This window comes from Plectrocnemia conspersa, unplaced genomic scaffold (assembly GCF_051122295.1).
Source record: "Plectrocnemia conspersa isolate PC_06_02 unplaced genomic scaffold, ASM5112229v1 ptg000013l, whole genome shotgun sequence".
NCBI lineage: Eukaryota > Metazoa > Arthropoda > Insecta > Trichoptera > Polycentropodidae > Plectrocnemia > Plectrocnemia conspersa.
In genome coordinates, this window is record NW_028277177.1 from 7205209 (window position 1) to 7220874 (window position 15666).

General features: G+C 32.9%; 2 protein-coding genes across 2 annotated transcripts; one reads left to right on the forward strand and one right to left on the reverse strand.

Moving 5' to 3' along the window:
- The first annotated feature begins 1624 nt into the window (after positions 1-1624).
- LOC148227156 (ankyrin repeat domain-containing protein 27-like) lies at positions 1625-5438 on the forward strand. The gene has a single exon (XM_088202874.1). It carries the CDS (start codon positions 1701-1703, stop codon positions 4473-4475), a length of 2775 nt encoding a protein of 924 aa, XP_088059000.1. The 5' UTR covers positions 1625-1700; the 3' UTR covers positions 4476-5438.
- On the reverse strand, positions 5352-15360 carry Ire1 (serine/threonine-protein kinase/endoribonuclease Ire1). Its single transcript, XM_088202873.1, has 14 exons — positions 15173-15360; positions 14833-14950; positions 13921-14175; positions 13649-13843; positions 13342-13582; positions 12248-12908; positions 11916-12097; positions 11699-11848; positions 11485-11624; positions 8353-8543; positions 8159-8292; positions 7936-8083; positions 7693-7872; positions 5352-7615 (listed from the first exon to the last, which is right to left on the reverse strand). The coding sequence occupies exons 1-14, from the start codon at positions 15248-15250 to the stop codon at positions 7007-7009; spliced, it is 3282 nt and encodes a 1093-aa protein (XP_088058999.1). The 5' UTR covers positions 15251-15360; the 3' UTR covers positions 5352-7006.
- Between the last annotated feature and the right edge of the window lie 306 nt (positions 15361-15666).

The following is a 15666-nucleotide window of genomic DNA, read 5'->3' on the forward strand; positions in this document are numbered from 1 at the left end:
TTTACAAAAGCATTATTGGCCTTCGAAAAAGTGAAATCATTATTTTATTCGAAAGATATGAATGAATCCGTTATTAGAAAAGTATACGAGTTTGAAGGGTCTTTGGTAAAATTGAAGTGCCAAACTGCAAAGAGGCAACTTTTAAAATGAATGTTTTATAATAAAAATAGTCTATTATATAAATAAGTTTTTAATTTTTATCTGACGTTTTTTTAGGGTCCCTGAAAAACATTTTTAGGGGTTGTTGGTGACGGGTGGCAATGAGACACAGATTGAGCCGCTGCAGTAATATTTATTTAAGATAGACGGAGTTTACATTACAAAGGTGGGGCGGACGCGCGACGGCACGCGTCCGAACCATTACAAGCTTGCCGGTCGAGAGAGCGAAAACCGTCACAACAACGCTACTTCTACGCCGACCAGTTTTGGCCATAACAAATCTATATTGGCCCTCATACGGCTCCGGCCCTAGCAATTTACAATTGCGAACTATAACCAGGGGGGGGTATGGGGGCTTTGGCGCTGCTGTTGATTAAATGCTGGCGGCACAAAAGTAGCAAAGTCGTGACGCATGGTGTGGCGGCGCCGCTTCTGGGAGCGCGTGTAGGGCTCCATGAGGCGCAAGGGCGCGGCCTCCAGTGACGCGCGGCGTGCTTCGCTCCAAGCCGAGTGGAACACGTGTAGACCCGGGCGGCGCGTAGGGCTCCAGGGGGCGCGAGAAGAACGGGCATGTCCGGGAGCACCTTTCGGGGCCCTGTGGTGCTTCGGTGCAGCTACACAGGGCGCGCGCGTGACGAGCTCCGAACATGCGGTTCGAGCTCGGAGTCGCGGGGGCGTAGCCCTACGGGTGTGTGACGGGTCACGCGTGGTCCACTCGAGCCCAGTCTACGGCAGCACTTCGGTGGCTTCTCGCTGGAGGCGCGTGGTGGCGCCGGGTGCTTCCTGTGTCACGTGGTCGGCGGCGGCAGCTGACGATGGCGGCTCATGGTCGGAGGCGCAGGCCCATCGTCTTGGTGATCCGCCAGCTCGAGTCCGGATCTAGGGAAGCACCGGCGGGGTGGCAGCAAATAGCTCAGCAGCGGCTCGGCTTTTGTACTGCAGCGGCGTCTGTGTCTGCCATTTTGAATCTGACTCCATGTGTTCCGAGTATCACGTCGGGGTCACCAATTTAGGGGCTGTTGGTGACGGGTGGCAATGAGACACAGATTGAGCCGCTGCAGTAATATTTATTTAAGATAGACGGAGTTTACATTACAAAGGTGGGGTGGACGCGCGACGGCACGCGTCCGAACCCTTACAAGCTTGCCGGTCGAGAGAGCGAAAACCTTCACAACAACGCTACTTCTGCGCCGACCAGTTTTGGCCACAACAAATCTATATTGACCCCCATACGTTGAATCGGAGTTTCACTGTATGACATAAGTATATATGACTTAATAAAATATTTAAGGACCAATTAAAAACTAAAAGTTAAATAACGTTTTTATTATTAAACTATTAAGAGCCCGTAGCAACACATCACTGATTATATGAAAATAACATATTCATATGTAATATTATTTATTTATTCAAATACCATGCTCGCTTTATATGCGCTTAGGATCCGATAGGAATCCATACGTTTGACAGTTCACAGGGTTCGACTTGATAGTCCGGTCTTTTATTCACACCATGTCAGATTCTTAAATATTGAACTAAAGATGTTCGCTAACATGAATCCCGTCTACGACGAAGATTTATCCCGTAATCCATTCTATGTGGAGCTACAAAACGAACATCCTGACATATTTCATCACTGCGTACTGGACGGATGGATCTTGTGCGTTCCTAGAATTGGATCTCTTCACACGAGTATATTTCTGGAAAGCGACTACTACTGCCACGTGCTGGTGCCTAATGAAGAACTTCCCAAGACTCATTACTACACCTTAGACGAGAACACGGTCACGGTATCCAATAAAGTTGTGTCTATACAACAGAGCGACGCTTTACCCCCGTTTCAAGTGAAGATCTTATTCGAAGAAACGTTTTATACTGACAACAACATGAAGTACGTGGTGTGGTGCGTCGAAGCTCCGTTTAATAGACCGTTCAAGATCATCGAGGGCAATAATATATCTTATAAATCTATGTCTTCTTTGAAGGAATGTGTTGAATTTCTATGGACGCAGAGTGGCAGTAAAGATGTTTTAGAAAACATTGACACCATTGCTAGGTATTTTAAAAGGAAACGTATTAATCATGACAATATTACATTAGATTTACTAAGAGATAATGTTAATAATTTATTCAATAATTGTTTAAACATAGCTCTTAAAAACAAGAAATTGAGCGATAACTCTAATTTATGTCAGAGTTTTATGAATAATGTCCGATTAGCTGTTGAGACTCATATGTATCATAGTATTTATACAGAAGTGTTCGATGGAATTATAACGTGTTCGGCACACGATGATGCGATGTTTAATAAAATTATTAGAAATCTTTCTGACATACAATTGTGCGATTTGGGCATAAATAGCGATTTTATTGAATGCATTCCAGCAGCTAAAAAATACCTAGCACACATTGAAAGTTTCAGTACAGTTTTAGGTAAGATAGTTTGTATTAAGAATACGATCACTGCTATTAAACGCAAAGGATCGATTAACAATAATGTTTTATCTGCCGATGAACTACTGCCTATAATGATTTTTTTAGTTTTGAAGTCCAATCTATCTAATTGGCATGCTCATTTGAATTTTTTGAAGAATTTCCGATTTAACTGCCAATCGAACAATCAATTCGACGAAGCTAGTTATGTGGTATCAACATTAGAAGCGGTTATTGAACATATAAAGTCTAAATTATTCATTGGATGTTGCTTATCTGAATCTCAACTAACATATGTTTGCAACAATCAGGAAAATATTGAGATGATCGATATGGGAAAGAGTAAATCTGTTTTGATTCCCTCGCAGATTGAAGAATTCGAGGGCTTAGATTATTTATTTAAACAAATCAAACTCTCTAATTGCGATAAGATTAAAGATATTTTAGAGAAGAGTACAATTTCGTTGCAGTCTAATAATAAATTGCTTCAAGAGACTTCGGAAAAAAAACAGAATGTTTCTATCGAAGAGATTCTGAACGATGATGATGTTGTATTGTCGTCTGATTTATGCCATCCTTTATGTGACTGTCATAAATGCCGTCAGATAGTTTCAAAGACTATATTGAGAACATCTCCGACTATATTTTCTTATGATAATCGTGGATTCACAGCTTTACATGTAGCGTGTATATACGGCAATCCTCAAATTGTCGATTTATTGATAGAAAAAGGTTCTAAAGTAAACGCTGTTGATTATAATGGGTCTACACCTTTACATTGTGCTGCTTCTAAAGGACATCAGAATGCCTTACTATTATTATTACACGCTAATGCGAAACTTAATGCAGAAAACATGGATAGAAACACACCGTTGCATTTTGCTTCTAATAACGGACACGAAGCTTGTGTTAAAGCCTTAATTTACTTTGCCGAAAATTCTAAAGTACCTCTAAACATTGATAAAGAAAACGATAATGGCGATACACCGCTTCATTTTGCGTCTAAATGGGGTTACGTTAAAATAACTAATTTGTTATTAGACTATGGAGCTGATCCTTGGAAGAATAATTCTAAAGGGAAGAATGCCATTGATTTTGCACACAGTAACTTAATTTTAAAAATCTTATGCTCGAAGAATCAATACTTGAATGATTATGTTAACGTTGTTAGTGTGAATAAGAACGTCGCTGAAATCATAGACTCGAATTTCAAATCAAAATTGAATTTGTGCGACTTAAACGAAGATAAATGTTTCAATCAAGTCAAAAAAGTTCAATCGGTAAAGCCGCAAACTATGGAAGGAATACGACAAGTTGAAAGACTGTTTCGCGCTATATCATACGGAGACGTTAAATTAGCATGCTTCTATATGAACATAAATATAGAAGACGCAACGAATACTTTATCGACGAACACTTGTCATCCTTTATGTAATTGCGATCTTTGTAAAGCGTCTAAGTCTAAAATTCAGTCAGATTCGATCTATAATCCAAATACTAGTGGTTTGTTAGGCAATACAGCTCTGCATGTTGCGACTCAACATGGGGTCATAGACATGTGTAAAATCTTATTAGATTATAACGCGAATGTAGATATTCAGAACAATAACGGTCAGACGGCACTTCATATTGCTTCTCAAGAGGGAAGGATCAGTGTTGTTAGACTTCTTCTCGAAAATGAAGCTAATGTTGATTTGAAAGATATTAACGGTAATACTCCGCTGCATTTAGTTTGCATGTCCGGTAATATTGAGATTGTGAAATTATTGCTGAAGAAACAATGTAACGTATGTTGTGTCAATTCGGTCGGAAAGAAAGCCTTGGATGAAGCGAAAGAAAAACTATTTCCGACCATCGTTTCGTTATTGAAAGATCTTTCTTAATTTTTTTATTAATGATTGTATTATTATCCATTCCAGAAGTTAATTTTTTGACGGATATACTTTAAGTTATTTAAATATTATCTCGTTATGGTTAGGATGGGTTATTATGAATATAAAACTTTTGTTAAAATGTAATTATTATTTGGTTTTAAACAATACATCTAGTCATAAAAAATACTTTAAAAGAAAAAAATTGAAAAAAGTTGTTTAGATAAAATATCATCTGCAAGTAAGTATTTTTTAGTTTCATGTTATCCATATAAATTATAATTATTATTTGTTGATGTTGATTGTATTGACGTTTTTCTCAAAGATATGATGTATAAATTCACTTTCACAAATTCAAGTAAAAAAGTATAATGATACAATTAGCTACACGTCAAACGTATCCCTAAAAAATAACTATAAAATCGACTAAAACAAAAAAAATGGCTAAATTGAAGGTGTAATTTTACATATAAGCTTTATTACTTGATATCTATAGTAAAAATATTAGTTATTTTCGAATAGAGTGGATCGTTAGATGTAAAACTTATACAAGTGTATTTTTTCTATTTTTATTGTTTGTTAAAATCGTTGCACCTAGTCATGGAAAATGCTTTAAAAATAGAGAGAATATAACAGCTGTAAAACGTTTATGCACTGTATATAAACAAATCCAAAAAGTCTACTCCGAGTACTAGAGGTAAAAACATTTATTTGCAAAATATATAGAGTATATACTAATTATGTAAGTCTTTATAAAAACAATAGATAATTATTTTAGTGCCATGTTATTATTATATATTTTTTTAAATCGTAAATGTTATTTTTTTATTTTATTTTTGTATTGTGATGTAACTGTGATTGACCTGTATTGTAAAGAAATACTCTTAATTATACAATAAAAAATTATATTTATTTTCATTAAGAACTTTTACATGTATAAACGATCATTATCAATACAAATATATATAGTGGCAATATTGATTTTATTTCACCATCTTTTTATCACTATTTACATTGTCAACTATTTACTAAAAAAATGTTTAACATATCCCGAACAAATTAACACATCCAACACTGATACGCATAATCAAATATGTATGCGTTAAATTAAAAAGTTAATAGAACGCATTAATACTATTAAATTCATTCAATATTTAAACGTACAAAAATATATTTTTGGTCAAAAATATTTTGCATCTAGATGCCATTTTTTTCATTTACTATACAGTTGGCGTGTTGCAACAATAGTACAACGAGTGACAGCTTAAACGCGTGAACATTCACATAGTTACACAAACACATATTATCACAGACAAATCCAGACACGTTTAACGAGCGAGTCGTAGTTGATATAAAAACTGTCGTATATTTGTATAGTGATTATTGGATTGATGATTAATAAAATAAACACAGTGCAAGAAGACCAATATTAGTCCAGTAAACACCTAAAACAACACATGATCATAAAGTAGTCAAAAAAACTATGTCATCATTGATATTGAAAGATAATATTGCACAATAACAAAACATTAGTGATAATAAAAATATGATTATACCTATCTAATATAATGTATTTTTTAAAAATAACTATATTAAAGAAAATACATATTGATGAGTCAAATGAAAACCTTACAAATATAAAGTAATTAGTCATGTTATAGTAGAAATATAAAAATGAAAACTAGAAAAATACATAAAAAAACGAATGAAGGTTTGATAAATTGATACATAGATGTCCTTTCAGCAAGTTTACAAATGGAGTAAAAAGTTTGGATAAGGTGAGCTCTGTAAGTGGATAAAAGATATTAGGTAAGGTTTTCATTTGAATCATTCCTGTAATTTCTGTATCACATGTTTGCATCCTCTGTTTTACATATATCGGTAGTATATCAAATTAAGTAAATATTTAATAAATTCCTCTCACTATTTTTATAAAACTAAATGTTAAACATAAACACTAAAAAGATGTTACAATATGACGATCCAATTAACGATTGGCAGTCATAATTTGGAATGTTAACTAATGAAAAACGATGAGATCCTATACCAACTATAGTCAAACTGATGCTTGCTTTCAATTGTAGTTTTAAACTACTACACATTGTATTTTATTTTGGAAATAATCCTACACTTCATATGCACCAATCTAATATAAATCGTTTAATCTTAAACCTATTAACTTTTGAACATTAAATATTTTTAAAATACATTAATTGTGCATATATACTCTGATCAAAGAATTTTCGACCCTATATTTTGCAGCGACAAATCCTGGAATCAGAGTTAGTGATAAATGCAATCATTGTCATGCACTTGCACCAAATGTTCATTACATTTGTCATATTGTACTCTAAAAAAGAATGAAAGTCAATTATTGCAACAAAATTCTTCAGTCAAAAAGGCTTCTGTTAGTAAAAGAACCACGGAAGAAGTGTGTTAACTCTTTTAAGGTCGGATACTTTTTGATCAGCACGTGTATATATTAATGTATATGTATACCGGCTTCATTGAAATTAATTCCTTAAAAAAATCAATAACGAGATCTAATCACCGACCAAACTATTTTCTGTAGATAAATTCCACACAACATTAGATTCCTCGTTCTTCAGTCTTTTCTTCAGTTTATTGTTTTGTTGAACGTTTTCCACTTCATGTGTCACATTGTTGGACTGATTTCTGTGATTCTTAAACCTAACATTCTTCTTTTCTCCTTTATCATCTTTGTTTTGATTCTGTTTCACTGGCGTGCCTTGTACAGCGTTATCCTCGGATGGCAAATTATTATCTTGCTCATTATTCTCCAGCTCCATATTGGCACGCTTTTCAAAGACGTGGCGGGACTTTATTTTTCTGCCTTGTGCTTTGTCATAATACTGTCTGCTCTTGATAAACAGATTGTTTTCGCCGATGTTCTCGTATTCGTACTTCTTTAAGTCTTCCAACTCGATTTGTTGTATTATATACTTATTGTCGAACACGTAACTCTCATCGTAATACATATTGAGAGGAACCTCGTGTTTGAACACCTGCATTTGCAGCCAAGTGTGAAGCAGCAGCTTCGGAAATCTCTTGAGCCAATAAGAAGTGAAGTTCTCGGGAATGGACCCTAGACTGGTTTGTGCTTCGAGGGTTAGCTCTCTATAATGATGTTTCTAAAAAGTGCCATAATAAATTTATATATATGTACACATAAAAAAAATAGATGATGTACATATTTAGAACATATTACTTTATTTCTCAAGGCTCTCAGTAAATCTCTAACGCTATCTCCACTATAAGATCTATAGCGACGCAGATCTGCCGCTACCGAAGAACACACACGTCCTCTCCAATCTCCTCGAACTACAGCTAAAGCACCATACTCCAAAGGACCATCTGGTGGATCCTTTTCAACTCGATCGCTGACATCCTACACAAAAATATAACATTAAAAAAATCAACAATTAAATACCTAATCATAAAAATAATATACTTGTAAATATGTAAGGACTTCATGTTTATTCCAAAACAATGGATATTTATGAACGACAGGTGCCGTCGGACGACTTTGTGGATCACTCGAGAGCATAGTCTTGATAAGACATGTTGCTAAATCAACTTCTTCCTCTCGTAGGGTTGAACTATAAACATAAAATAACGAGTATATACAATCAAACAAAATTGGTTATACTTCCTACGATTTCATCGCTACATACCTCAGATGATCCAAATGATAATATCCTTTCAAAATCTTGGCTTGTCTCTCTAAAACATCGCCGAACGGATGTATACCTTTAGATAGCACGTAATAAAACACGCAACCAAGAGAAAATATATCTACCGATGTCGTCTAAAATATAATATATATTGTTATCAAGATACTATCAATCTGTTTTTGGGTCAATCTTACCGTTCTTTGTCCTTGGAGCATTTCCGGTGCAATCCATCCGTCTGTTCCAGTAACACCGGAACGTCTCGAAAAACTGTGACGTCCGATATTCAGTTTTTTACATAGACCGAAGTCGGAGATCATAACTCTGATGGGATTCTTACTGTTTGGCATCGATAGCAAAACATTGTGGGGTTTGATGTCTCGATGAACTATAAATTAATATAAATTAAGAACATGGTAAAAATATTATTAGGTCTGATCAAAAAGTATGATTGTTTAAGGCACTTATTATTGAAACCGGACCATAGATTATTGTAATATGACTTGAAATGAAGCTATGGATGTTAATCAATCGATGGTTCTGAAGGTAATAATTAGCAGGAAAATATTCATAATTCTTTTAACTGTTTATTGTACAACAAGCATTATTTGCTCAACCATAGTTCATTTATATACTTTTTTCGCAGTTAGGAAACGACCACAATGGTTTCGTTTATAAAGGGTACCCGGGAGACTTGTGCTTCAATAGTGGAAGGACATTATAAGGCGGAGTTTGACAATAAGGCTTTATTCACTTAAGCAAGCCCTTTTTCCATTAATCCAAGATTTTGTGAGAGAATGTATTAAAATCTCGAGTTACTCACTTAACCGGCGCTATTGGCAGAGATCAAAAAACCACGGAGAGAAATTAATTTTGGCTTACACTTACATATTTCGAAAAGGCACTAGCAATAATTCTGCCACTTCTACAACAAATAACTCTCGAAGGATATGATTGCACACTTCCGAAATGTATAATATAATAACATCGAAAAATTTACGCATTTTAGTTAAAAAAAAAGCAGCAACAACAAGAAATCCGCTAAAAGTTAACATCATATTAGACAAAAAAAAACTATTGCCCATAAACAAATGCTTTGTACTAAAATGGGTTTTTGAAACACCTGAAGCATAAAAAAAAGCCAAAAAAAAAATGTAAAATAATAATCGTGTATTTCGCGGTTCTCGTAGGAAATTTTTGATCGAATTTTCTATTAAACAAGTATAACTATTTTATCAGTTCGTTTTTAGTCTTATTTAAGTGTTTAAATAATAAATAATAATTTGGAATATGAAAAGGTTTGCTTCTTTGGTAGATGTTGTGGAATATTCGTCTTTATATTTAAACATCTGGTTAACATTTCAAGTAATATGATACATCTTTCCATCTTACAAAATGTTATTGTATCTTGAAGATTTGCTGCATTTGTTAGTGTTTTTAGTTGAAAAGTTCTTTGTTTATTGTAATCAGTGTTTAGTAGCACTGTATTCTCAAATTGTTGCATGTAAAATATATTTCCGTGAATTCGACCCTTATTTTACGACTCACACATTGTCACTTTATTATTAAATTATTTTTTTATCATATCAACTTTTTCACAAACCGCAAACTATTGAGCAAAAACAAAAAACGGCCTCACGAGCCTGAGTGACGAGAGGGTAGAAATATCAAAAATACATCAATTTATGAAGATACAACTTTTCTCAAAACGTGCACAAATTTGAAAGTTATTACGGTTTTTTCTAAAAATATAAATAAATACACGAAATACAGATTGAGAACCATCTAAAAGATATTTATTTGTATGTATTTAATTATGAATATGGCAAAAACATTTTTTCAAAACTCAAACAAATTTAAAAGTTATCATCGTTTTCTTTAAAAAAAATCTAATAAATACAAGGAACACAAATTGAGTACCAACGAAATAGTAATTTATTTAAATTCATCAAATTATCAATGTAACATTGAATAATAAAAATAAAACCCATTTAAAATTTTTACTTAAGCATTTAAAATAGTTTTTTAAAATTTAGACTAATTTCCCAAATATTCAATAACAAAAATTGAGAGTCATTAAAAATATATATATGTTTATTTAATTTTTTTATAATGAAAAAATAGCCCCAATATTTTTTTAATTCTTACTAGTTTAAATCCATCAATATAGTAATTTATAATAATAATACATGAAATTATCAAGGTACTGTATGACTTTTCCTAAAATGATTACAAACATAAAAGTTATTAGGGTTTTTCATAAAAATATAAATAAACACATGGAACACAGACTGAGAATCATCTAAACGGTATTTATTAGTAATTACTCGGCTGACGATAAATTAGTAAAAATAAAAATGTATAACAATTTTCTAGACTAACAAAACATGGCAAAGTAGTTGGGTCTCATCTTAGATTCTAAACTTTCGTGGAAATTTCATATAGATATTCTAATTCTAAAAACTAAAACAACCAGAGTAAAACTAAACCCTCTTTTTTGCCGCAAAAGTAAATTAAATATCAAAAACAAATTACTTATTTTTAAATCTATAATAAGACCTGTAATTTTATATGCTTCTCGGGTTTGGATACATGAAAAAAATAAAACTTCAGTGACAACGAAGTAGTCCGTTAAGATTCGCGTCAAATGGTCCGCGGTTTGTCCACAACTCGATGTTACACCATGATTTAAAAATAGATACCGTAAATGAACACTTCGATAAATTATACATAAAATACCGCGAAAGAATTAAAACTCATGAAAATGCTTTAATAAAAAAATTATACGAGGAACAAATATATAAAAAAATCATTTAAATCTGATAAGAAATGCAAGTTACATGAATTTTAACGAGTATAGCGAGTAATATGCGATACAATAAAAATACGTTTGCTTTCGACCTTGGCGACTACGTGACATACCCGTGTGAAATGTGTTAAGATATTCTGAAATAGAAAATTCTCTATTTAACGATTATTCCCCCCAACACTGTTTGGGCAACAGACATTTAAAACTTCATGACCATAAATTTGAGTCAAATAAATATTATTATCATTACACAAAAATAATTGAGAGGCAATCATTAAATTATTATCAAAAAATTTACGTTTAATTTTTGACTATTTAAATGAATATGTTGCAAACATATATTATGATCATGTACATATTTTGACTTAAAGAAGTGAAGACTTCAAAATATGATTTTATGAGAGAAATGAGTTAGCTCAGAAAGGATCTAGGTTCAAAACTAAATAGGTAAGCTACTTTTTTTTTGCTTAAAATCGGATACTTTTTGATCTACACGTGTATAATAAAATAGTATACTTACCAATATCTAACGAATGAAGATGAGCCAATCCTGCAGTGGCTTGCTTTAATATATCTAAATAATTTATCTTATACTCCTTTTCTAGATTATCTTGTACAAAATTCTGTAGCGTGGCTGCGCATAGTTCTAAAGCGATATATCTGAAATATTGTAAAAAAATATCAGTTATAAATTAATCAATACACAAATTATCTATTTATAAATGCAAAATTACCTAAACAACCTATCTTGTTCCATGCAATAATATCGCACAACGTTTACGTGCGTATCTGACTCCGACAACAATGCAACTTCACGATCAGCAAATGAAAAACATTCAGGAAGCAGGCGTTTAACGGCTACATCTCGATTCTCAAATGTTCCTCTGTAAGTTTATAATTGATACACAATACTAGAATAATTATGAAATTATTTAATGGATTTTAGTATACCTATATACAAAAGTTCCATCGCAACCTTTTCCTAGAATCTGACCTGGATAAAATATTATTTTACCGACTTTTATAGATCCATTTTCTAATTCTTCAGGCACTGATACAATCTGACCATTGTAATTGTAGGACGGATTAGAATATCTGGAACCGCTTTGAGAGAGCTGCTGGAAGATTAGCATCTGAAAGATAAACATCTTCCATCACAAACTCATTCAAATACTGAATGATTCATAACTTCAAATCTTATACTATACAATGCCATAAAAATCATTTTACGGCCAATAAAATTATTTATATACATTCTTATTGTTACATAAAACATAAATTACCTGATTTCTCATATACAACAGAATCGATATGATGACAATAATACTGGTGAACACTAAAATGTTAAAAAACACATTCTGCTTTTCCCACAACCAAAAGTAAAAGGTATGAGGCCACGTCATCTCCATTTTGTCGTCAAAATCAGTCTGACTAGCTATCGACTGCTTTGCTTTATTCAAATTACTGTCATTATCGTCATTGGGCGTTTCTATTACCTCTTTGCCTTTATTAACCCTAGTATCATTTTCGATCTCGTACCAATTAGCCGTCTTAGTTTCGGTGTTTGGTTCCATGACCAATCTCAACCGTGTATTTTCTAAAGGATCTGATTTAACAAAATTGATAGGCAGTGATATAGAAGTGGATTTTGATAACATGTTAAAATTCGTCTCAGCGTATTCCGGTATAGTATAATAGCCGAGAAGTAAGTAATTCCTGGACACATCTTCGTTTCCAAACTTCTTTATATTATAATGTATATTCACATTTGGTTTATAAACAGGCATGTTATTTGTATTGAGTTTATCTTCTTTATTAGATTCATTCGGTCCTTCGAGTAATAATGGCTGAGGACCATCGGCTGATATTGTGATGGTATTTTTATCCACAAGTGACGATAACGCATATAATCCATGGACATGTTCGCCGATATACAGAGAAGGGCTAAAAAAAAAACGTAAATATAAGTAACGCTTGAAGTTGATTTACACATAATAAGTAAAAATAATTAATTTTATATTGATAGTAGACCTAAAGACAAGAACGTGTTAATTGATTTTGTCGAAAATGAGTTATAATATCTACTAAGCATATGTCATGAAATCCCTTCATTTATAATGAAATGTTTTTTAATTTAAGAAATTATTCAAATGCTTTTACCTGCCATTGAACATAAGACATTAAATAATGATACAGCTGTAGTTTTGTAATTAACTACAGCGATCTTAGCAAAAATTTAAAGATAATGATATATAAAAGATGAAATTATATAAAATTACATCTCTCCTACAAAACTCAATGTCTTGAAAATATGTCAGTTAACATGTTATTGCTTTAGGGCCTTTAATTAATATGTAATAATATATATAATACGTACAAAAGTTCGATGTTAGAATGTTTGAATCCTTTGCCCCCTTGCAAAGACGAAACGTCTTCGATAATATGATCCATTGTATCATCGCCGACTGTATTAAACGGTACGGAAATGAGACCGTCTCGATCTAATAAATAAGTCGCTACTATCGGAGAGTCTATATTATGAGACCAGAGCATTTCGCCTGTTTTACGATCAAAAGACGTTACTCTTCCGTTAGACGTTGAAGTGAAATGTACGATTCCTAAAAACATAATACATTAAACATCTGTTGAGATCCACTAGTGAATCATAATAAAAATAAATTAACCATAATCGTTAGACATTTCTTTTCCCATGTTGTGCGACGAATAGTCGAAGAATGTCACATTCCATCTGTGATTTTTACTCTTCGAATCGTACATCAATATGTTGTATTCAGTTCTAGCGACGTATATTGCACTCTTAGGATCCAACGGGCATGTGTTACTCTTGCTTTCTTCGAATAAGAATCCATCATCGTGACCTATGTTAAATGTCATTCAGACTTTAGTGGTATACTTTTTTATGTATATATTTTTATCGAAATATTTTTATTCATACCTAGGACTTGTTTTCTAATGCCTGTCTTAGGATCGATCATAAACCAAGTATCGATCTTTTTGCCTGTGTACAAAATTCCATCGCTTGATCGGCACGGTGCGTTTGCGACCAATTGCGGAATCGTAAACGGTAACTTTTTTAATAGCTGGCGTTCTCCTGCATGCGTACCGAACATATATAAACTTCCATGCCTAGGATCCGGTAAAAATTGGGGGCTATACTGATAGTTTTCATTCGGCACTCTAACAACAGGCTCTAAAAAGAAGTTTATTATCATTTATAAGAGCTATTGTTCAATATCTATTTGTATTTCACATGTGTTTTAAATTATGAACAAATGTACAAACATAAAAAAGATATTGGTATAATATGTTATGGATAAAAAGACTAATAAAATAGTAATCTAAATTCACGTATTAATTATTTTTTTATTGGAAGCATAATTCTATTCACATCAGTAGTTTCATCTGTATTTCTATTGAAATGTAATGTTTGCGCAATCAACAAAACTTTTTCTCAGTAATAAGATATTTCTTATTAAAAAGTGGTTATTGTACTATTATATTAAGACAGTGCATGTTGATTTGTGGGTTGTGATGGTGAAATTTTTCATAAATGTTTGCGTTTTTGTCATTATTCTTTTAATCGAAATTTAAAGTGCTTTTTTGTATGAAGTTGAAATGAGAAAACGCACAAATTTATGCATTCGTATTTGATAAATATTGTAAATAACACTATTTAAACAACCACATGATGGAGGTCAAACTTGGGAGTTTGTTTACATTATGCAGTGTTGAAATCAGAATTTTCCATTAAGAATCATAAATCACATTTTTAGGAAAATAACAAAAATGGATAGTAGATAGTAAAAAATATGTATTATATATTTATTAAAATAAATTTGATACAAACCATCTTTGATCCTCCATAATATGCTTCCGGTGTTTTGATCGAGAGCGACGATGCCCCCACCTAAAGTTGTAAATAACAACGGCCTATCGTCGAACCCCTTCGACAAATCAGTATTATCCTAAAATTTACAAGAAAAAAAAATAGTATTATAGTGCAATAACACAAAGAGTAGTGCAATATGTATCATAATAACATTGCGCTGTATTTATTAAAATTATGCAGCATAAACGGATACGGTTATGAGATTTTATCGTTACTCTAATTGTACGATCCATTGTGAGGTAAATATTATCATTTTGAACGTTTTGCACGGTGATAATAAACATTAAACGATACTAACTTCGTTCCTGTGCGCAAAACATATGCACGTGCTAATGGCGATGATCGACAATATGAATCGTGTACGAAATTTCGCCATTTCTACAGCGACGGCCGTCAACTGGAGACATCTGGTTAAGCCGGGGGGCGTAAACTTCGTCCGTAGCGAAACCTGAAACCTGACAGCAGCGTTGGCAACACTATGAACTCGGATGCGCGTTTCTAAAAAGCGCGCTCGATTCTGCTCACAGACGCAGCTAGCGTATAGCATGCTCGGTAAAAACGCAACTGATAACAAAGTTTATTACTTAATTTATAAATACGCATTAATTATTGACTTTTATTTTAATTAGTGCGGTCATGGCATTTAATTTGTGGATAAAATTTTATTCATTATGGTTATTTTCATTATTTTTTATAAATATTATAATTTCTGGGAACCATAAATAATATATTTTTTTATAATTAAGAAACACTATTATTATTTTAATATTAAATGTATTTATTTATCTCGCA

Coding starts and splice junctions, on each gene's coding strand:
- LOC148227156 (XM_088202874.1), top strand. CDS start 1,701: ATGTTCGCTAACATGAATCCCGTCTACGACGAAGATTTATCCCGTAAT.
- Ire1 (XM_088202873.1), bottom strand. CDS start 15,250: ATGGCGAAATTTCGTACACGATTCATATTGTCGATCATCGCCATTAGC. Junction 12,909..13,341: donor CATTCTAACATCGAACTTTT/GTACGTATTATA, acceptor TTTTTTTTTTAG/CCCTTCTCTGTATATCGGCG. Junction 7,616..7,692: donor TGAGAGCCTTGAGAAATAAA/GTAATATGTTCT, acceptor GGCACTTTTTAG/AAACATCATTATAGAGAGCT.